Source organism: Mesoplodon densirostris, chromosome 20 (genome assembly GCF_025265405.1).
Source record: "Mesoplodon densirostris isolate mMesDen1 chromosome 20, mMesDen1 primary haplotype, whole genome shotgun sequence".
Lineage (NCBI taxonomy): Eukaryota > Metazoa > Chordata > Mammalia > Artiodactyla > Ziphiidae > Mesoplodon > Mesoplodon densirostris.
In genome coordinates, this window is record NC_082680.1 from 20,674,863 (window position 1) to 20,699,173 (window position 24,311).

Below are 24,311 nucleotides of genomic sequence, written 5' to 3' on the forward strand. Positions count from 1 at the left end.
GGCACACCAAGCACACATGCAAAGTAATTATTGCCTCTTTAGCTCTTTATTAAAGGATAATATACACGCAGAAAAATGCATGTGTAAGTGTTGAGCTTGGTAACTCTTAAGAACTGAACACACCTGTTTATTGAGAAGCCACTCCAAGAAAACGAAACATCACCAGCTTTGCAGGAGACACCTCACACCCCCTCCCAGTCACCACCACTACCCACCACCAAGGTTTCTGGTTTCTAACAGTAGAGCTTAGTTTGCTTTCACATAACATAGTTACACAGTCTGCACTGTTTTGCGTCTGGCTTCCCTCACTCAGAACCATGCTTCTAAGATTCGTCCATTACTGCTGTGCGTCACTGTAATTTGTTCTCATTGCTCTGTGGCATTCTGTTGTGTAGATGTACAGTTGACCCTTGAACAACTTGGGTTTGAACTGTGCAGGATTTTTTTCGGTAGTAAATACTAGAGTTCTACACTATCCTAGGTTAGCTGAATCCTCTGATGAGGAACCCGGGATATGCAGGGCTGACTATAAGTTATATGTGAATTTTTGACTGTGTGAAAGTTTGGTGCCCCTAACCCCCATGTTGTCCAAAGGTGAACAATTTGTTTATCTATTCTACTATTCATGTGCATTTGGATGGTTTCCAGTTTGGGGCTATTACAGACAATGCTGCTATAAATGTTCTAACCCTTGCGTTTTGGTGAACACATGTGTACATTTCTATTTGGTATATATTTGGTAGAATTGCTGTATCACAGATGATTAATGCTACCAAATAGTTTTCCAAACTGTACCACTTTATCCTCCTACCAGCAGTTTATGAGAGTTTCATTTGCTACACATCCAACACTTGATATTTCCCATCCGTTTCATTTGAGCCATTCTGGTAGATGTGTAGAGCATTGTCTGTCTCTTGCTTACTGATTTTTAGGAATTCTTTATACATTCTGGATATAAAAACCATTGTTGGATGTACATATAGTGAAAAATCTTCTCTCATTCTCTTAATGCTGTCTTCTGATGAACAGATCTTAATTTTAATATAAAACATCTATCACTTTTCTTCTATCATTAGTGGGCAGTTTTGGGGTTATCTATGAAGTCTGCCTACTTCCACGTCAGGAGGAAGTTCTACTTTTTCTCCAAAAGCCATATTGTTTACTTTTCACGCCTAGACCTGCAGTTCAGGGAATTGATTTTTTTTTTAATTGCTGTAAGGTCAGGGTTGAGATAAGTTTTTATCCTGTATGGATATCCAGATGACTCAGAACCATTTTATTAAAATAGGGAATTATTTAAATTCAGTTAAGTTGTTTTATATCCACTGAAATGAGTAAGAATCAAATATATGCTATCATCTTAAATGTTTTCTGTCATCCGAAATCTTAGTTTAAGTTTCAGGGGCATTTGTGTGTGTATGTGTTTGACTAACTCAAATTTCCAGCAAATAGTAGGGAGGAAATTAGAGAAGGAATAAGTTAATTTCACTACTATAAATCTATCTTACAGATATTAAATTGGAGTAGTTCCACTGTGATTCTGCATTTTCCATTCTGTCCAGAAATAGCACGTGGTTTTTACATGATCCTCAGTCCAAGAACCAGAATTTCTCCTGGTTACACTAATGATTGGAAAAACATCTGAAATATAAAATAGCAAAGTGGACAGGAATGTTGGCACTTCTGCCCTAGACCACCACAATTTCATTTGCAGCCCTTGCTATCACTGTGCATTATTTCCTTCAAATTCCATTTGAAAGAGTGATTGCTTTGTAATTTATATACCAATAAGCCTCTAAACCTCGAGTGTGTTACCACATCTCTCATGCAGGAATTTGAGGGAAGTATGGTTAGAGACTATTGCACTTATTAAATTCTATAAGCAATACACTCAATTTGCTGAGAGCTGCTATATTTAAATAACTTAAATGTGCATTTTAGTTCTTTATAGTTCTTTTAATTATGAAGACAATGAAAATTTTTACTTCTCAAAGTAAGCAGATGATACATAGAAGATTTAATGGCAATATCATCCACTATCCAGCTCTTCTTATAAAAAGACTTTCAGAGAATAACAGGAAAGGTGGGAAATATATTATGAAGTTTCATGCAACCCAAGTATCCAACAAAATTTGTTCCTAAAACAAAATTTAGACTTGAAACCCTCAGAGTCAGTAGACTCAATGTCTAATATATTCTTGTCACATAAAAATATTTTGTTCCACTCTGATACTCAACTGTAAAAAATAAAATTTAAAAATTGTGGGAGAGTTAAGAAATTTGAACATTTAATAGATATTATGATAAACTATCATTAAATTTTTTAGGTGTGATTGTTGTTAAGTTTTTTAAAACTTAAATTTAGCTTTTAGAGATACATTCTGAAATACTTATGGATGAAATGATGTGAAGTTTGGGGTTTACTTCACAATAAGCCATTCAAGTTGGGATGGAGTGAGCGGGATTTGGACAAAACAAGACTGACAGTGAATTGATTGATCATTGTTAAAGCTGACTGCTTGGTACATAGACATTGATTATATTATTTTTCTCTGTTTTTGTTTATGTTTGAATTTTTCCATAATAAGTTTCAAAATATTTTATTTCTGATACTCATTAATATGCTGAGGCAGTAGCTCTTCCCCATGTTTGGTATTTTTACTTGAACTACTATTTGATGCTTTTCCTGGGTTCTACCCGTGTCTCTTACATACATACCTGTCTTCTGAAAATTGGCGCAGGGGTATGCTGCTTCACTTTGGAAAGTTGTTCTATCTAATTTAAAAATAAAAATAACAACATTGTATGCATACTTCACATATGAAATCATATATTCATTTATTTATATATGTGTATAAATGCACATACACAGCAAAGGTGCACTGACACAATAGAAATGTTTATTGTTTTAGTGGTTCAAATAGGAATTCATTTTTGCAGGAAATAGATTTTTTTATTGAAGCATAGTTGATTTATAATATTGTGTTAATTTCAGGTGTATAGCATAGTGATTCAGTATTTTTGCAGCCTACATTCCATTATAGGTCATTGAACGATAATTGGTATAACTCCCTATGCAAACTCACCACCAGTCTAAACAGGCAAAATTTTATTGTTCTTAAAGATCATGGAGAAATATTTGTACAAAATGTCTCCTCTAATTGTTTTAAGGTTGACCATTGTATTAGTTTTCTAACTTCACATTACTTAATATTTCTAGGACTCAAAACAAAATGAATTTATTATTTGTATAAAAAATTACCACAGGGCTTCCCTGGTGGCGCAGTGGTTGAGAGTCCGCCTGCCGATGCAGGGGACACGGGTTCGTGCCCCGGTCCAGGAAGATCCCACATGCCGTGGAGCAGCTGGGCCCGTGAGCCATGGCCGCTGAGCCTGTGCATCCCGAGCCTGTGCTCCGCAATGGGAGAGGCCACAACAGTGAGAGGCCCGCGTACCGCAAAAAAAAAAAAAAAAAAAAAAAAAATTATCACAAACTTTCAAAAACACAAATTTATCATCTTATAGTTCTAGAAAGCAGAAGTCCAAAAGGCGTCTCACTGGGCCCCATTCAAGGTGTTGGCAGGGCTGCATTCCTTCCTGAAGGCTCGAGGGGAGAATCCTTGCATTTCCCAGCTTCTAAAGGCTGCCCCACATTCGTTAGCTCACGGCCCCTTTCTTCATCTTCAAAGCCAGCAACAGCCAGCGAGCTCTTCTCATATTGCATCTTTCCAACCTTCTATCTCCCTTGAATGTAAGGACCCTGGTGATTACACTGGGCCCACCTGGATAATCCAGGATAATGTCCCCCTTTGAAGATCAACAGATTAGCAAACTTACTTCTATCTGTAGTTTAGTTCTCTGTTGCCAAGTAACATAACATCTTCATAGGTTCCTAGGATTAGGACATGGAATTGGAGGCAGGGGAGGAGGGAGGCATTAATCTTCCTACCACAGCCGTCTTTTCTATAACAAAGAAAGTTCTTATTTGTAGGCAATTTTCATCCTTCTCTTGGCAATTTAAAACTTCTTGTTCCATTTTTTCTCCCCTAGAGGAAATGGAGAACAAATGAAAAGCATATTAAAATCTTGCTTCAGAAGCCATAACCAAACCAGGTCCTAACCTGACTGTAATATATTTTACTTTTTATGAAATACAATAAGAAAGTCTGTATCCAGAAAAACAAAGCAGAAAGCTAGAAATATAATTTAACAAAATAAGATCCAGTGAAGTTTGAGTTTTACAGATTCATGTCTAAAAAGTGGCTAAGTTTATTCTCTATTCATAATGAAAAAGCAATACAAACTGTATGACTCCATGTATATAACATTCTGTGGAAAGACAAAATTATAGAAATGGGGACTAGATAAGTGCTTGCAGGGGTTAGGAAAGAGGAGGGAGGGTGTGGCTTTCAAGGAGCAGCTGGAGAGAATTCCCTTGTGACAGAACAGTGGTGTATCTTGATTGTGGTGATGGTTGTAGAAATCTATACATACATGTGATGAAGAGTCATAGAATTACACCCAAAGACTTTTTTTTTTTTAAATGAGGCTATGAAAAAATTGTGAAATTTGACTAAAGTCTGTAGTCTAGTTAATTGTATTAGGCCGGTCAATTTCCTGGTTTTGATAACGCACATTGTGAAAAGCTGAGTGATGTTTGTAACTATTTTTGCAACTTCTTTTGAGTCTATAATTACTCCACACATATGTTGACCTTTTTAAAATTCATGTTTATAAAACAGAGGAGTGGGAGTGTGGGCAGATGGTTAAAGGTTGAAGATAAGCACTTAAACATCTGTCTGCAATGTTTAAATTAGAAAAAGTGGACTTTATTTATGGTTTAACATTTGGTGGCGACATGGACCAGCTAAATGAATACAGGTTCCAAAATGCATTCTAATTCTCAAATCATTCCAAATCTCTAGTCTCATATGTACTTTAAATTCAATATACTAAATAGTTCTATCCTTAATCCAGTAGCTTAAAAAAAAAAGAGAGAGAGAGAGAGAGAGAGACAGAAGAAAGAAAAAGAAATGTTATTTGGTTTCTTTAGAAGCACCAAAAGTTAAGTAATCAGAGTGGTCTGAAAAAGGAGACCACGTGGAGTGCTTAAATTCCCATCCCACATGAGCTCTGAGGGAATAATGGAGTGTGTCCAGAAAGAGGTTCCCCCACAGGTTTGCAAGAAGCCAAACCTCTGATGGGGACCTTTAAAAATAGGGCTCAAATCCTTGTTCGCTTTGATATATTCAAGACAATCCAGAATGCACCTTTCAAAAATATGTTGATTTTTCAAATGTGTGTGTTTATTCAAAGTTCAGAACATTTCAAAACAGTCATCCTAGCTGTGCTGGGAAGAAATGTTTAGTATCAGTGATCACTAAACATATAGAGAAAAGGAAACATTGTGTATAGATTAATGGTTTTTGTGTGACCTGGTGAGGGTCTGAAATCAGAGAAGCAGCAGCATCAATTTGACAAAGTTAGAGAAGTAGAAGAAATTAACAAGAGAAACTGAACTCAGGATGAAAGTTATCTGAGGTTTGTTAAATTGAGTCTTGCTGTCTCTGGATGATTCTGGTAGCTGATTCCTGTGTTCCTTTTGATAGGGGATTAGGAAACTCCTGTTAGATCAGTTAAGCTACCAAAGAATAGAACTTACATTTTCTGATTTTTGAACAACCATACAAATCTATATCAGGACTTCCCTGGTGGCACAGTGGTTAAGTGTCCCCTGGCCAATGCAGGGGACGCGGGTTCGAGCCCTGGTCCAGGAAGATCCCACATGCCGCAGAGCAACTAAGCCTGTGAGCCACAACTACTGAGCCCACATGCCGCAACTACTGAAGCCTGCGCACCTAGAGCCCGTGCTCCACAACAAGAGAAGCCACCGCATTGGGAAGACCACGCACCACAATGAAGAGTAGCCCCTGCTCGCCAGCGAGACCCAACGCAGCCAAAAATAAAATATAAATAAATCTATATCAGAAGTTTGCTCAGAATAGTTACTATTCCTGACCAACTGAAGTGAGGCAGGTTCAAATCCCTGTTTTGCACTTGCTAACTCTGTGAGTTGGGGAAGTCTCTAAAATAAACTGAGTCTAAATTGTATCATCTATAAAAGAGAATCATAATAATGGTTGACATTCGTTGAGGAATTGCTATTTTCCAAGCCGGATCTAAATTCTTTATACATATGGCCTCATTTAATCCTACTATAACAATAATACTAAAATACTACTACTTATCTCACAGGAAATGATTAAATGTGAGGAATAACTGAGCTATAAAATGTTAAAAAAAAAAACCCAGCCCTTTGTGTTTGGAACATACTAGGTACTAAGTAACTGTTGATTTCCTTCCTTCAGTTTCTCTGATTCAAATAGTTTCCTAGCAGGGATTTTGGTTTAAGGATCCGCTGGCCACAGTCTGTCTGGGTCTGTTAGTGAGGTTGAAAGTGTATTACTGAAATATTTGTGTAAGTGTCTTACAAGGCTAAGAACTTAACTCTTAAATAATTACATCTTTAACTCCCCAGACTCTATAAATTAGGTATAAAAATAGCACCCCCGCATGATGTCTATAAAAAATACATTTTTCTCAGAAGCATAGTGCCATATAGATGAAGCATAATTATTGTTCCTATTGGGTTGATGTTATTAGGATCAGCTTTTTTATGGGGGTGATTGCATATAGACTTACTGATCTCAGACTTACTCCTGAGCCCGTAAACTAATTCTGAGTTCTGCTCTATGATGGATGTAAGCTGGCTCCTAAGGTCAGCCATCCCTCTAGCTGCAGCAGTAGGATTCATTAGGAATTCACTTTGGACCCAAACTTCTTCCTTTCTCTCGTCCACAAAAAGTCCTCATCTGGAGCATCACATTCACTGGAAACACTGACTTCCCTCAAGGGATTTGAGCCTGAAAGTAATCTTCAGCAGTTCCCTTTGGAAGGACTTAATTAGATGCTCTGTGCTAGACCTTACAGAGAAACCTGCTTTCTCCGGTATGTGAACGCTGTTTGAAGAGGAAATGGAGCACCTGTGAAAGCTCAGTGAATGCTCAGTCCCCACGGACTTCACATGTATTAGAAACTTTTTAAAAAGCACATGAATTGAGAATAAGAATAAACCTAGGTTGGTTCAACCTAAATGGCATAAATCATACCATTCTGGAAATTTTCACTTAGTCCTTCATAAAAAACCCTATTGGGAAGAGATGATAATTTCATAGCAGCTCCTTATTTCTTCCTTTCTTGCCTTCATCCTCAGTTGTAACTAGAGGGGGGAAGGGTATTCGCTTTTTCACCCTACGCCATTGAAGGATTTCTAAATCTTTGATAAGCTTAGCAATTTACTTTCTCCCACTGTTTCAGCAGCTTCGCTACCCATAGCATGTTCTAATAACCAGTAAATAACAGTGAAATTAACATGCTCTGTCAAACACTAAGTGAGTTGTATTTTGTACCTCACAGAATTGGGGAGCTGTAGGGGACCCTCAGCCACAATGTGGTCTCCTGTGGATCTCACTCCTCTTGAGCCGTATATGAAAGGTTGTGCCCGTAGGCTGAAACCCCTAGTCTACATTTTTTTTCACAGACACTCTAAATGATGGTTTCCTCTAGCGTTAGATGTCTGCAAAATAGTTAGCCCATGTGTTCTCTAAGATATTCTCTAAGCTGTCTTCTGGAATCAATAGTACATGCCCATTTACATCTTACTAACTCTCAAGTCATAAGACTTCTATTGATTTCTAACTGTGAAAGATTGTTTAATAAAATTTCTTCCCAGTGACTATGACTATGTTTTAAATGAGACATTCTGCTATGTTTGACTCATCATCTGAGAACCGTTGGCTCTTCAAATATTAGGGAACATGTAGAAATGCATCTATCATATCTTTTATCTCTAAAGAATTTTGTATACATCAATAGCCTTGTCTAGCATGGCATGGCCTAACAACAATTAGCAAAAATTAAAATTTTATGCTAAATAAGCTTTATTGAAATCAGCTTTCAATTTATTGAAATCAGCTTTATTGCATAAATCACAGGATTTCAGTGCTTAAGTTATCTAAATCATGAAATGTTCTTCCATGTTCTTAATCTCTTGGAGAATTTGGTGAAAGGCAATAATAACAACAGGCTTTTAAAAAAAATCCTGATTTAGACCACCTCTTTCTTTTTTCGGAGAAGTCAACTGAGGTTCCATAGGTGAAGACTTGACCAAAGCCACAAGCAAGTTCTAGGACCCAAGTAGGGACTGAAACCTAGGTACTCTGACACCTGACCAGTTGTGATTTTTATTAGTAAGAAGAGCTATTCATTACTGCATTTCTACTAAAAACCAGGCAATATTCCAAGGTATTTTACACATATTAGCTCTCAATTTAAAAGCAATAAACCCCTACAAGGTAGTGATTATTTCCCCATTTTACAAAAACACTCAAGTCTGGGGGATTAAGTAATTTGCCAAAGTTCTCATAAGTAATTCAACAACAGAGCCAAGGTTTAAATCCCTGTATATCCAAACTGCAAAGCAAAAAAAAAAAAAAAAAAAAGTATTGCATTCCACTGCTTTTCTTTCTAGTTCTTAGATATTAAAACATAAATATTCTGAAAACAGTGTCTCATTGGATGTCACTGACCTATGAGAAACAAACACATCAAAACTTAAAAATGAGCAGTGTTGTTAGGTTCTAACCTTGAGCTATCTAGAAGTAAAGCCCCCAAATGTCCAAGTACTACACGTCACATTTCCTTCTGACCCACAAAATGATGAAGATAAGGATATATGCCGGGACTTCCCTGGGGGTCCAGTGGTTAAGACTTTGCCTTCCAATGCAGGGGGTGCAGGTTCAATCCTAGTTAGGGAGCTAAGATCCCACATGCCTTGCAACAACAACAAAAAACAAAACATAAAACAGAAGCAATATTGTAACAACTTCAATAAAGACTTTAAAAAAAAAGATATTTGCCTATGTACTATTTCTGGACTAATAATAAACTTCACAGAAAATTCTAAATCCTATTTCCTATACCCATGACCTTTGCTGCAATGCGAGGAGGAGTATGAGCTCCCCGTAACATTATGACAAAAAATCAGTCTTCCATCTAGCAGTCATAACCGCAGGGTCACTATCAGGAAAAGCAGCCCTCTAATCATCAAGTCCATTTCCTGACTGCTGTGGAGGTTTGGGGAAGGTCCTTAGGAAAGCAGATAGATAGAACAACGAGAAGGTCACTGGTGTAAGTAATGCCCACCCACAGCTGGTTTGGTGTGGACTTCACTGTGAATTATAAAAGCAAATGTAAAACCTCCAGTTGTTTACCTCCGCTTATTCCGAGAGGAAGATCAAAAGGAGGCTTATCAAGACTGGAGACGTTTATTTCCATCTCAGAACAAAAGACAAAAGATACTGTGTCTTTTCCTTTCCTTTGAGGTTCCTCTGTTCCTCTCCCCTCCCTTTCCTGATGGGCAATAATATCCTGACCGTTAACCTATGTATTTTTAGCATAAAAATCAATTTCGAAGACTTGTCTCATTTATTTTCATGACAGGGACAATAGGAATGGTATCATGCTGCTGTTGGGGGTAAAAGAGGTTTTTTAAAACCCTGTTAGATTTTCCTATCTGGCACCTGATGATACAATGAATTGAAGTGTATCTGGGACAATATCTACATGCAGATTAGACCTCTGAGAAGAAGAGTTTCACCTGGCTCTCAGCAAGAAGATAATTTGGAAAATGGCTTGGCCAACCATTGGAATTTTGGAAAGCCATCTAATATTCATATGAGTAAATTTTCTTATAGAGGAGCAACTCTAAGCTAAAAACTATTTGTGCTGCTTTGCTTTTTTAAGAAAAGCCTTAATGACACAGTTTTTGTCTTAGATGTGAGCTCCAAGAAATAAGAAATGGAGATTGAGTCCAGTGCGGCAGCAATACTAGAAATGTTGTCACTGTGGCATAGAGAGGCCTTATCTGTGACAACTTCTAGCCTGATCCTCATTTTCAGAAGCTTAATTTCCCTTAAAGCAGAAAGAATGAAGAGAAAATTTGGATTTGTTATAATTTTTTTAGAAAACAAAATTAAGATTCTGCATGGACAAAGTAAATGGTACTCGGTGATACTGTGAGTTATAGAAGACCAGATTGTTTGATTGAGTGGTCTAAAAATAAGTGTAAGTGTAGTTTTTGCTTTTGTTTTAAATCATGGTTTTATGAAATGCCCAGTTGGAGATTTAACAGCTAAAATAATCCATGCAGGTGATGCCGTATTCAGGACTGTTGGACCCAAGAAATACTGTTTTGTGGGGTTCCTCTGCAGTTAAGTCACTGATCCAATGGCAGTTGTTATTAGAAAATGATTTTCGTAGCTGCCATGGTGAGTTCTCACATAGCAGGGCTCACGTGAAAAGCTGTGCTCTCCTCAGGAGCTGGACCCTGATTTCAGGCGTCGTCAATCAGGCCACGAATAACAGAGCCAAGACCCATTAAATAAAATACCCAACTTTCCCCACTGAGAAGCCATTCAGTTTTAATCCGTAATCCTCAGGGAAATGAGTGTAAGAACTCCAGGTAAATCCAAGGGGAGCTGTGGTCCAGGTCACACACATGATATATGTAATTCTGTGTAATCAGAGTCGCTTACTAAAGAGTCCCCAAATCCCTAACATAAAGATTAAATTCCCTTGCAACCTTTCAGAAAAAGTCTCGACCAATTAGACTTAAGAACATAGGAAATGTTAAGACAAAGGGCGGTTTAGCAAAGTCTGCTTCTGTTAACTTTTGTACCTTTTACCCCCTTAACTCCCTTTGTAACCATTTTCCAAATTATCTTCTTGCTGAGTGTTCACCCTAGAATGTACACAGATTCCTTCCACTAGAAAAGGTCTTCTGTTCATTTCCTCTAGCTGTGTAGTTCAGCTCACTTGGAGCCTTCTGATTGTTCATTCAGAATTCAATCCATTTTAGGGGTTTTGTTTCCTTTGAAAGGAGATGAACTGGACAAAATTTCCCTAACTCTCTTCATTTTCATCATACGGAAGTGGGTTCATGGCTCAGGAAGGCTGCCTGCTTTCCTGCCACTTCTGACAAATACGGAATTCTCTCAAGGGCCACAGGGCAGCAAATTCCCAGTAGCCCCTGAACTCACCTGTCATCTCCCACCTGCTTCCTCTTCCATAGGTGGGCTTGGTATGAAATGGGGAGTCTTTGGAGGATTTTAAATAGCCAAGCTCATAATCAGAGGTGTGTTTGAGAAAAATTAGTCAGCAGTCTAAAGTTGGCTTCTTTAATCAGTTCAAATAAGATGACTTAAAAGAGAGAGAAATAAGATACAAGGAGACTAGTTAATGGTCAATGGTCCTGGTGAAAAGTAATGATGGCCTGAGTGAGGGTAGTAGCAATAACAATGGGAGATGCACTGCAGAGATAAAGTGTGTTGGGTTTAATAACTTGTCAGCTGTGCGGGAAGAGAATAACATGCAGGGGTAGGTGGTCAAAAAAGTTGCCAGGGCTCTGAGCCTGTGTGACTTGTATGATATCATGCCATTAGGGAAAGACTGAGAGGAAAGACGGTAAGTTTAGTTAAGAATATGTTATTTGGCCATACATTTTAAGATGCAGAGATAAAACGTCTTCACAATCTCCATAGCCCCCTTCCCACCTCTAAGGAAACTGCCCCGACTCAGCGGCATAATTAGTGATATAGTATCTGGCTATACCACTAGGGGGCGTAATAGCAGCGGACCTGGATTAAACACTTTTTCCTGGGTTTGCCTTCTGAACTCATCTAACCATCTGAGTGACCCAGATGAGCCAATATAACGATGTGTGCTTAAGGAAATGGACCCAAGGAGGCCATTCACCCTACTTCTAGTCAAGGCCACAACACTGAGTGGAAAGAGAATTGCTGCCACCCATGTGTGGTCAGCCCATTTCGCCAGGGTAGTGGAATCCACGGAGGTATGGATGCTAATGTTTTCACTGGAGCTTCCACTGCTTTGGCTATACTCTTCAGGAAAATGTAGCTGAAGTAGCAGCTGTTTAAGTTTCAGGGATCCAGGCCAAGTCTTTCCTTCCAAAAGAGCCATGGCAAACAGAAATCCTGGCCTTGCTTCCACCTTCACAACTAACAGTGCTGTGTTAGAAGTGCCAACAGAACATTCAGGGAGAGACCACTAGCTGGCAGTTGAAACTAAGTGCTCAGAACTGGAGTACTCTGTGACAAGGTCAGAATCTCTCTGGAAATATGGAAATACTGCATCTCAGTCCATATGCCATTTATCTAGCAACTGCCTTTTCAGTGCATCATGCCCAAACCACTTCAAGTTCTTTGCCCTCTGAATGAGGACATTTATCATTCTTTCATCTACTTTTTTTAACTTAACGTTGAGAATCCATTAAGACCACAGTATAAAGTAACGTTGCTAGATCTAGCAAATAAAGATACCAAACACCCAGTGAAATTTGGATTTCAGATAAACAATGAAGTTTGTGGGGGGGTTTAGTATAAGTATATCCCAAATATCCCATGGAACATACTTATGCTAAAAAATTACTTGATATATATCTGAAATTCCAGTGCCACTAGGCGTCCTGCATTTTATCTTGCAGCTCGACTAGAAAGAGAAAACAACTTGAGAACCAATCCCAGAACCAGCCCTGTCTCCATTCTGCAACTTACCTGCTCTCATAGTGTCCTTACTGATCTCCAGGGCTATCACATGCGTGTAAACTGGTGCTCACAAAACACAGCAAAACCCACGAGGAAGTGGAAAACCCCAGCTCACAGTCTCTTCAGATTTGGATTTAATTCCACAGTCATCATAGCTCCCTCTTCACTAATATAGTTTTACAAGTTATTCTACTGAATTATCCAAGCCGACAAACAATTTTAGTCCTGGTCCAACACAGTCAAGTTTCTTTGTAGAACATTTGCAAAATCTTTGAAGGAGAAGTCTCTGGAATAAAACATAATTACGAAAAGAGTTTTCTCCTGGTGTATGAGGGTCTGCTCCAGGTATGCCTTGCTAGCTCCAGAAGGGTGAAGTTTTTAGACGAAGCCGCACCCTGTGTCCCATACCTATGGTCCCCAGTTAACATTTTTCATAGAGGTAAGATTGGGTTGAAGTCAATGCCACAGAAAGTCTTCAAAGGGAACATAGGGAGGTAGATGTCACAGGAAGATGCTAAGAAACCAAGGGAAGAGGTGAGGCCATAATGCCCAAAGACCAGCCCAATTGCTTTGATTGGGTGAATATTACCTCACCACATTGAGATGATGAATACCATCCTGATCTTGCTAGCTCCTTCTCCCCAGACTGCCTACTGAATACTTTTAGCCACCTTGTTCTAGAAGCAGTAAGAACCTTTCCTCTGCCTCCCACTATTTCACCCACCACAATGCACCACCACCCATGAGCTCCCTACCCCGCTCCACACACACAAGGGGCAGAACCATCCCAGTTGGTGCTGCCACAGGCACTTTGTTCATCTGGCTGAATTAATCCCTTACATGAGATTGGAGGAGCCACTTTTCCTCCACCTTAGTGTCTGCCAACCCTAGACTAAGGAGCTTGCCATTCATTTTCAGAATCATTTCTTGGTCCTGGGTGCTTTCTGGGAGGTGGTGCTGAACACAAAGTGAATTATGTTCCTTTCTCCCAGAGTTGATCAGCTAAATCATGCAATTCACCAATCAAACAATCCAATACTAATAGAATGCAGGTAAAATGTGCTATAAAGGTATGAACTAATATTTGTGTTATATTGCAATTTTAAGTTATATTAAGGAAGTGTGGTAAAAAAAGATGGACTTTAGTTGACTACTAGCCAGGTAACACACATATAGGGTTGGGTCTAAAATCATACGCTACCTGGCTGTCCGTCAGCTGTTTGTGTATGCACGTAATGAGTATGCCTGTACTACTAATTATATCTGGTTATGACTTAGGGAGGCTCAGTCTTACTTAGGGAGGCTATGTGGTGTCAACCTCACACACCAGTGCAGACAATGGCTCTGAGGGAGACCTTCTGCCAATTTGGTAAGCATTTAAGCATCCCCAAACCCAGTTATGTAAAACTAATCTACCAACATTTAGTTGCCAAGATAATAATTGCTTTAACTTTGATACTCTTCAGTCTCCAGAATTGTTTCAGTTCCTCTGCCAGGGCCCTACACTTGTTTATCTTTTCCTGAAGTCCTTCTTACGATGTTTCTATTAAGCAGTAAAGCTATTCCAGTAACAGTTATGACAGTGTTTCTTTTATCAGAAGTCTCCCTTATCTAGGTAGGCAGTCTTTAGTCTTGCTTCCTAAACTTTCAGATATACATTCTTTATTAAAGGGAAAAACTTTTGTAAATACCTGCAGAATTTTATCTTTCCTTTTATTTCCTGTTGATTGAAGTGTGGTACCAAAAAAAAGCTGCTATAAATTTAGTACACTTTGAAATGAATTTGTGTTTTATTCATCACAAAAACATCTACCTGTATTTTAATAACAGGGTACATATCAGAATGAAATTGTTTGTCCCTTCAGTCTGTAAATACTACAGATATTGATTTATGGACCTTTTACATGAAGTGTGAGGCTCCTAATGTGGGTCCCCATTCTGTTCTATTGTTTGATGTGTTCTATATGTTCTGTATCTCAGAATGGATACCGGCCAGGGGCTGTTCTCTCTAAGGGATGTGATACATTTCCATAAGTGACAGAGGCACACAAACCAGTCAGTTTCATTCCAGAAGGAGCAGAGATGGGGAGTGTGGGATAATTTAGGATCAGGATCAGGATCAGGACTTTTCTTTGAAAAAGCCCGCACAGGTTATCCTAAAAGCTCCCCACCCCTCTGTACTCCACTGAAGACTGCTCTTACAATTTCTAGCTTTGTTGTTGTAGCTATTTATGTTAGTATTGTGAATAAATGTATTCATCGAGGTTTCAGTTCTGTGTCATGTACACATAGGTGGTACCTTTGAGGTGAGGAGAGACTAGATTAAGTTAGGTTAGATAGAGAATAGTCTCTTACAGGCTTATCTCCCCCACTGCCGACACCCCAGATGCTGATCACCACCTCCTCCTTCACATAGTGTTTCCGCAAAACAGGGAGGGGCGTTGACAATCATTACCTCTCCCCTCTCCTCCCTGGTAAAAGTCCTCTCTTTTGACAGAGAGTTAGAGTATGCAGTAAGCTTTGTGTGGTTTCAAAGCCAAATCATTCTGGAGGTTTAGGCGATGCCAAGTAAGAGAGAGAGAGGAAAAGAGGTAGAAAATAGGGAGATGGGTCCAGGGCCCTCGCCCTCTGAGTGAGGTGAAATGGAGATGGGACCGCCTAGCCACCAAGTCCAGGAGGACAGCACCCCCGAAAGCCATGTGCAGATGGTGAGAAACATGTCATTTTTTGTTTTTTTTTAAATAGACTTTATTTATTTATTTGTTTGTTTATTTATTTATTTTTTGGCTGTGTTGGGTCTTCGTTGCTGCGCGCGGGCTTTCTCTAGTTGCAGCGAAGGAGGGCTACTCTTTGTTGCAATGCACAGGTTTCTCATTGCCGTGACTTCTCTTGTTGCAGAGCACGGGCTCTAGGCGTTCAGGCTTCAATAGTTGTAGCATGCGGGCTCAGTAGTTGTGGCGCACTGGCTTAGTTGCTCTGTGGCATGTGGGATCTTCCCGGACCAGGGCTCAAACCCATGTCCCCTGCATTGGCAGGTGGATTTTCAACTACTGCTCCACCAGGGAAGTCCCTCACGTCAAGGTTTTAAATCAAGCTGGGACAGGTACTGGAATACTCTCTGAGTCAAACAGCATTTGGTCCACTCATCAGTCATTCTTTATGACTCAAAGGTTCATGACTTAAAGCTGGCACTACAGTGCTTGTGGTCCTCCCCTTTCCCCTTTTCTTGCTAGGTTTCCACTCCTCCCCCATGTCTCCTCCTTTCTTCCTCTTTGCTATTTGCCCTTCAGATTCACACACCAGTTGGAAGAACATTCCAAGGACCATGCATTAGCTAACCCACCAAGGGCTCCAGGATGGAGGCAGACATTGCCCTGGATGTCACCTGGAAAGAAGGTGGACATGTGTGGGATCTGTTCCACAGGACCTATGCCAGCTCAGCCAAGGAAAACTATTTAGGCGACAGGGGATGAGGGCGTGGGGAGGGGATAGCCCCTGTCTGGGTTTATAATTGAGGCGATACGCCTATAGGTTACAGAGGGAATGTTGAATGCCATGGTGCCTCAAGCAAGGGAGAGGGTTCTCAGGCTTCATGTCTGGGCACAGAACAAGGAGAGCCAATCAAGTCCCTTCCCCACTCCTAGAACGACCTCAAAGCAAGAATGTGCAGCTGAGTGCCGATCCCGTGATAAAGGACACTGCTCTGGAGTCATCCTGAGCGACCCAGTCCTGAGCCTCTGGAGGGGGCTAACACCACTGCCTAACAAGGGGAATAGTGTGAAATGCTCAGCCTTGCTTCCCTTGCTTGAATTTCACTTGAAACTGCGAATCCAAAGCTTCGTGGACTGGACGCACGAGAATTTTCTGCCTCGATCTCTTACAGTTTCTTGGGCTCCTGCCACAGTCCTGGTATTTGAGTTAGAGGCCTAAGAGGGAAATCAGTCCCACGTGGGTAGATAACAAAACACTCTCCACCTTGGAATCATGAAGTGGAATTTGAATCTGAAGCCAAAAATCCTATCTCTGCCTGCTTCGCTAATTACATAAATTTCCTTGCTAGATTCTGCAGCTGTTTCTATGAATACAGGTCTGGTTCCCAGAAGTAGCACCTCTCATCAAGGGGCACAGGGCACTCATGCCTGGTCTGGAACTCAGACTCTTAAGTGCTGGTCTTATTTCTGTTGACGATGCTAGGCGACCCTGGATTCATTTCATGCTTTCATAAAATGAAGCTAATCACTGCCCTATGATACAGAGGTATCAAAGAAAAATGAGACAGGCAGAAGGGTGTGTGGTATGTGTGTGTGTGTATTGGTTGTGAATAGGAACTAGCAATAAAGGTTAAGTGCAGAACCCTTACAGAGAGCACTGGAAGAGAAATAGGGCTATAGCTGAAAATAAGTATATATGCAGCTTCTTTTAGAATGTTCCAGATTTCACTATGGGAAGGATCATCAAGCTTCACAGGTATCCCCCCCTTAAAAACTGTTTGACCTGGGGAAGAACAGCCTGATATTATGGGATGCATTTCTCCCTCTCTTATCTGACCCAGAACCTCACCTGCCTATCTGAAAACAATGTCCATCTTAGCTTTCATGGAGAACAAAGAAGTTAGGGGAAAGATTTAGCTGAATAACCATGAATTTCCCCCAAATATGCACATTATTTCCGCACAGCTGTTTCTAAATTGAAGTGTAACCTGGTTCCCCACGCAGAGCAAGCGCTCTGTAAAAGTTTGCTTCTTTTGTTTCTTGCATTCCTTTCTTTTTAAAAATAAATGTATTTATTTTATTTATTTATTCTTGGCTGTATTGGGTTTCCGTTGCTGCGCGCGGGCTTTCTCTAGTTGTGGCGAGAGGGGGCTACTCTTTGTTGCGGTGCACGGGCTTCTCATTGCGGTGGCTTCTCTCGTTGCGGAGCATGGGCTCTAGGCGCGCGGGCTTCAGTAGTTGTGGCACGTGGGCTCAGTAGTTGTGGCTCGCGGGCTCTAGAGCGCAGGCTCAGTAGTTGGGGCGCACGGGCTTAGTTGCTCTGCGGCATGTGGGATCTTCCCTGACCAGGGCTTGAGCCCGTGTCCCCTGCATTGGCAGGCGGATTCTTAACCACTGCGCCACCAGGGAAGCCCTCTTGCATTCCTTTTAATAATAGAAAGATGAACAAGTCTGACTAAATGTGGCTTCCACAAATTAGTACTGTATTTTAACAAAAATTAGACTCACAATTAACCCATCTTGATGATATAGAGTGACTGGGCAGAGAACCTAGAGACCTACTATGGTAAAAAATATTGAGGACTTTTTATATGACACACAGATGAACCAATAAAAGTGTGACCTCTTGACATCTATAAAAAAAGATATCTTGGGTTTCTTTCAGTGAAATATTTGAAGGCTTTAAAATTTTCAACAAAGCCCAGCTGGTTTATATGCACAAGTTCTAAACCCTGAAATACTCCCATGGTATCTAGTTTCAAAGAATTCTACTGCTGTAAACTAGTGGACAAACTAAACTGGTAAGAGATTTTTCTTTTTAAAAAATTTGCTTTATTTTTGATATAAAATAGTATGTATGACAAGTAAAAGTTGAGAGGAAAAATGTGAATTGCTCTGGTGGGAAAGGAAAATGAATATCATCGTGATCCAAATGTAGTAAAAATTATAAAAGCTAAGTTCCCACTCTGAGTGAAAAGTATACCAGAGACTCTCCAAGGTTTTACATTTAGATCAAATTTAAATATAGTCACTGTGTCACACATTTAGATCCTAGAGCTCAGAACATCATTTTTGAAGTTCCCTCTTTAGATCACAGCCCCTGTAATATATTATTTTGGGGAAGGGACAGGCGGTCTGACCTTTCTTCACTCAGCCTGCCTAGATTAAGCTCCTTTAGCCTATGATTTGGAAGCCAATAAATAGCTACGTGGTGATTACCTACCGATGCTTTGTTATTTTTCAAATGCTAAATTACCTTTAATCAAGGCCTCCTCTTTTTTTTTTTTTTACTTTTTTTAAATAGCTCTACTTATTCCTATTGTTCCCTCTGGAGCTAACTACTAGCAGGCTGTCCTGCAAAAAACACATGTTCTTCTTCTCCGTGGTGAATTTTCTTTTCCTGCACTCCTCCAGGCTCAATTTCACTTTCCACTCATGCACTTTCTCTAACCCCACCTCCTCAAGTTGCATATAAGTTTTCATTTTTTCTTTTACCTCCAAAGAGTCTTAAGTCCCTGAGTTCTTAATGTGTCAAAGTGTTGCAAACTTACTGGATGGTTTCTACCAAAACCCGGGAAAGTAGTTGCAGTGGGCAACTGCACTTAATTTGCAAGTAACAGTGTGGAGAAGCACCCTGCCTCTTCTGACTTAGGAGTTGAGCTTGTAAGGTCAGTGTGACATGCCTGAGAAGTCCCAAAGAGCTCCCAGTAAATCAGTCTGAAGTTTCTGCGTGAACAACATTCACACAATTGTTTATACTTCCTGTCTCGGAATCAAATTCCAGTCACTGCAGTGAATCCTGACATTTTCGTTATTCCCTCAGAACGGCACTAGGAGGCAACTATTCTTTCTCTCCCTAATGTATTCTCTGAAAATACACATTGACTTCAGCCAGGTTTTCACTTTCAAAGGGAGAGAAGCATCAGGTTGTTCCTGAGTAGATCTTGTAATAGTTATTACATGCTGGCAGCATCCTGCCCAGGGATGCTCTCTCAGCAAGCCTTTCACCTAAAATCCCTGACTTTGGAGTTGCAAACATTCTCTTTAGCCAGAGCAGATACAGCGACATTTGGACTTTTCATAACCTCTCATTCTGGAGTTTATAAATGTGGGAACCCACCCTTTCCTCCTTCAAACCAACAACTATGATTAAACCCTGGAAGGAAGGGATGGGAAGTGTGTGAGTACATAGCCCACCAATGACTCAAGAGTCAGAATTTCCGAGAGAAAATATCTGATGGGTTTTTCTAGGCTGTGGTGGGAAGGAAGAGAAGAGTTTTCCTCAGGGCGTCTCACAAGGCAGAACAATGTAAGGCAAAGTTAGAACTAATATATAAAAAGTATCTGGTGCATCCAGCACACTTTAACCTCCTAACCTTGTAATCATTTGGCACAGTGGGAAGAAATTCAGAACAAAACTATGCACTCAGTATCCTTTGTGTGACTGTAACTTGGATCCTTTGGGATGGCCTTTGGGGCATCATATTGATGGTAGGAACTTGCTCTCAGACACAGCTTGAGGTAAGGGTTGGAATGGTTGGTCACCAATGAGCTTAACAATATGTTCATTGAAACTAACTTTCCAGTAGAAAAGAATAGTACTGTATTTTAGAGATTATTCATCTTAAATACTGTAGCCACATCTTTGCTAGTTTGCTGAGTTGATTATCCTTGCTGATTAAGCAAAGCAACAGGAGAATAAATTATTATATTTTCTCAAATTTGAAAAGTCAAAAAAGGAGGGATGCCATGTTCAGAATAAATCTAGAGAACATATTACTTTTTTAAAATCTTAAAAATTAGGATTCAGAATGAAAAATTAAACAGGATTAGTCTCCATTTCATCTACTCAAAAATGTTTCATTTGGGGGGACTTCCCTTTTTGGAAGGTGGTTAAGAATCCACCTTCCAATGCAGGGGACACGGGTTCAATCCCTGGTCCAGGAACTAAGATTCCACATGCTGCAGAGCAACTAAGCCTGTGCTGCAACTATTGAGCCTGGGCGCTGCAATGAAAGATCCCGTGTGCTGCAACTAAGACCCGCTGCAGCCAAATAAGTTTTTTAAAAAAATTTCATTTTTATCAAACAAAAACTAGTTAGGAGGTTTCAAATTCCATTATAGACGTTTTGGCTTACAGTTAATATATTCAGATAAAATTACTACTGACCTGCAGCCCTGGGTTCTTTTATTACTCATGTGAACTATTAAATGATACCTTTATTGAGTTTTCATCCATAAGTATTATTTAGCAGGAGATCTCAAATAAGGAGTAACCCTAAATTAGCAAGATTTTCAAAAAGTTATGATGAGGGCCTTCAAATTACAAATTAGTACAGTAAGCAACATAATTTAAAATACAGGGAAACTTATTAAATAAATATTAGAATACTTAACTTTAATTGAAAGCATTTATCACAATATTTTAGGGTACCTACTGAAGCACTGAAAATATCTGATTTTGGTGAACATGTTTTTTCTGTAACATATAAGTAGATTAAAAGTTTAAAACTGAAATAGTTTATAAACTAGGACATCTATTACAATTATAGTATTTAAGATTCTAAGACTAAAAATGTTGATGTCCAACCACAGAGGCTCACAAGCACTGGAATAGTTACTGAAGCAGGGTTGTAGCAGTAAACACTGGGTACCGTACGTTATGGATGGTCATCAACAGAGGGCTAGTTCAATGATTGGGATATAGCCATATAACAGAATTCTATACAAACTTTAAAAGAAATTGGGTACATCTATATCTATTGACATGAAGACATGTACATTATGTATATGTATATGTATATGTTTAAGCAAGCTGTAGAACAGTTCATATAGAAATTTGTGGGGCCTCCCTGGTGGTGCAGTGGTTGAGAGTCCGCCTGCCGATGCAGGGGATACGGGTTCGCGCCCCGGTCTGGGAGGATCCCATATGCCGCGGAGCGGCTGGGCCCGTGAGCCATGGCCGCTGAGCCTGCGCGTCCGGAGCCTGCGCGTCCGGAGCCTGTGCTCCGCAACGGGGGAGGCCACAACAGTGAGAGGCCCGCATACCGAAAAAAAAAAAAAAAAAAAAAGAAATTTGTGAACAAAAAATAATGTGTTTATGTAAATATATACAGAATATATAAAATATACTAGTAATTGCATAGAGAATTATTTGAATAACCATATTAGCTACCTCAGTAATGGGGGAGTTTCACTTTTGAGTTCACTTGATTCTATATTTGATTTTCTAAATGGGAGCATGTAGTATATGCACTTTTTTTCAATTTGCAGAAAAGAGATTGTTACAGTATAATAGGGTTCCCTTATCTATGTATTAAAATATTAATAATGCTTACTTCTCTATATTTTTCTTTGTTGATCATTTGTATTGTTTATTTTTTCCACACCCTGTATGTGTAACTGTGTAATAAAGAATTAATTTTAAAAATGTTAAAGCAGAGAACAGAACATTCCCAGCAGAGGGAAAATGTACAAAGACAACAGAGTAGTAAGGAAAATTCCTGAGTGTGTAGTGCCCCATAGTTCCAAGCCTTATTTTTAGGTCATAAGCTTAAAGCAAATTCCTCTTACCAGCTAATTCCCCACAGCAAAAAGGGCAGCAGCTTTTCAGATAATTGATGAAGAGGCCCCAAGTGGTTGCACACAGCCATTTCTTATGCATAATAAAGATACAACATTCATTTCATTTCATATCAGAGCTTACAATCAATCCGATTTTTAAAAAACTGATATTTGACTGGGAACAGTTCAGCTTGTTTCTCACCGCTGCTTCCGTATCCCATGCAAATTAAAACCGTTTCTTCCTTTACTGAGAACAACCTGTAACTTCATTAAATGAAGATGCTTTAATTAAGGCTTATTTGAGACATCATTAAAACCCATCAAATTTATTGAGTCATTTCTTTTGGATATATATTTATAAACTCAGAATTGTGTTGTATCCGAAAAACTTGCAAATGAACCCAAAAGAATGATTAGTGCCTGTCAGGAAAAGCACACAAACTTGTCAACCATGGTTAGCCATGACTGACTACTATCTGCCGTTTGAGGGTACGTCTTGGGGACCAGGATGTATACTGCAGAAAATCTGGCATAATTGCCGCTTTTTATAGGCACCGCACTTCTCCAAAGCATGCCTCAAATTCTAGCACCGTCTCTCACTCATAGCAACTCAGACACTGTATTCAGTAACCTGGAGGAAAAGTTCATCCTGTTCAGTTAATAAGAAAGTATAAAAAGTGAGCCATCTCTAACATCCCATAGTAATGACACAAGACTATTATTTATTATTACACTACATAATATTACTTATTATTACACAGTCAGCTTTTTCTGGGTAAACCTCCAAAGATCTTTGCCTTCAGGAGCAGGTCTGAATAGCACTAGCATTAATACACACCACACACACACACACACACACACACACACCGAGTTAGGCAGTCCTACCACTTTCTTTTCTTTCTCTTTTAAAGTAATTAATTTTAACGGACAATAAATGCCAGTAGTATAAAATTTAAACGTCTTCTCCCGATTCCTGTCATTCAGTCACCTGGATTTTCTTCAGATGGTTTTCTTTTCATTTTACATTTTTAAATCTTTGATACATTTGAAAAATACTTTGGAGTAAAGAGTGGGCTAGGGTTCAATTTTATTTGTTTCCAGATGACTACTTAGGTGCCTCAACTTTAGGTATTGAATGATCATCCATCTTTTCCTCCCCTGTTATGAAGTGCTACATTTAATACCATCTAAATTCCTATATTTGAGTCAATTTCTAGACTCACTATTCAGTTCCATTGACTTGAAAGTATGGATGACAGTTAAGTTCTAGAGCCTGAACCCTTGGGTTAAGAATCTCAGTTCTACTGCTTACTGGCTGTGTGACCTTAGGCAAGATGCTTAAACTCTGCCTAAATTCTTCATTTATAAAATAAGGAAATGAATAATCATAAGATTATTGAGGGATTGAACTATTTAAGAAATGAAACACTCAGAAAGTACAAAGTACTTGACATAACATGCAATACATATTAGTGATCATTACTCTTAAAACATACTGTTGTTGTTTTTATTGGTACTTCATTAAATTGATGGATTAATTAAGGGAGAACTGACGTGTAAATATTGAGTCTCCCCAAGTAAATATCATGTGCTTGTTTTTATATATTCAAGTCTTCTTTTGTGTCAGACATATACCCACCGATCTTTATCCGTGTTTTATAAGGATTCACATTCCCCTCTCTACAATTCATCTTCCCTGGATATTTCGTCATCATATGATTCCAACCCCTGGAATTCTAGTTATTACCTCACAACCACCTTGTTCCATCTTTAAACATCCCTTATCGAGGACTCTTAACGGAGGGCCTCGACTACAGCCAGTCCCTAATGGAGCAAGTTTTTGTATTTCTTTAAAACAATTGAGATTCAAAATCATGTACCAAGGCTCAAGCATTTTTAAGGCTGGCGTTTTCTCTAGTGAAAAAGTTCGCTATTGAAATCTTTTTCTGGTTGTGAAGTCTGAGTTTATAGAAAGTATCTTGAGAAATCAGACCTTTCAATATGATTTTATGCTTGAACCCTTTATCTGAGTTTTTGTTTCATGGGCATTAAACTATTACTGAAAAGCATGGGTCCTTTAAAGTTCAGGGGAAAGTGTTTATAAAGATCTAAGACTGAGCTAAGACAAAGCTATAGCCAGAGGCCTGGTTTCCTGAGAAGGAAGGAGCTCCCCACTAATCTGTCATGCTTCTGTCTCACAGGATATTAAAGCCATCCCAGGCTCCTTTCGTTTACAGCCAGTCCTGTGTCTGACAATCTCGTGTCTGTCCCAGTGAGCCACATGACCAGGGTTCCACACCAGGGCTCCTCCAGAGCTCCTTGTAAAGGACCATATAGTAAGTCATTAGGGTAG

The 24,311-nt window shown here is 39.4% G+C and overlaps 1 protein-coding gene across 7 annotated transcripts in view; it reads left to right on the forward strand.

Annotated features, from left to right (window-relative positions):
* DLC1 (DLC1 Rho GTPase activating protein) overlaps window positions 1-24,311 on the forward strand; it is a 407,252-nt gene that overhangs the window by 317,324 nt on the left and 65,617 nt on the right. The window contains exon 6 of one of the 7 annotated variants that reach the window (XM_060085724.1): window positions 24,160-24,182. The exons of the other annotated variants lie outside the window; for them this stretch is intronic. Within the exon in view, the coding sequence (XP_059941707.1) occupies window positions 24,160-24,167 (8 nt within the window). The 3' untranslated portion in view covers window positions 24,168-24,182. Of the gene's footprint in view, window positions 1-24,159; window positions 24,183-24,311 lie in introns of those variants that run through there. 7 annotated transcript variants of the gene reach the window in all.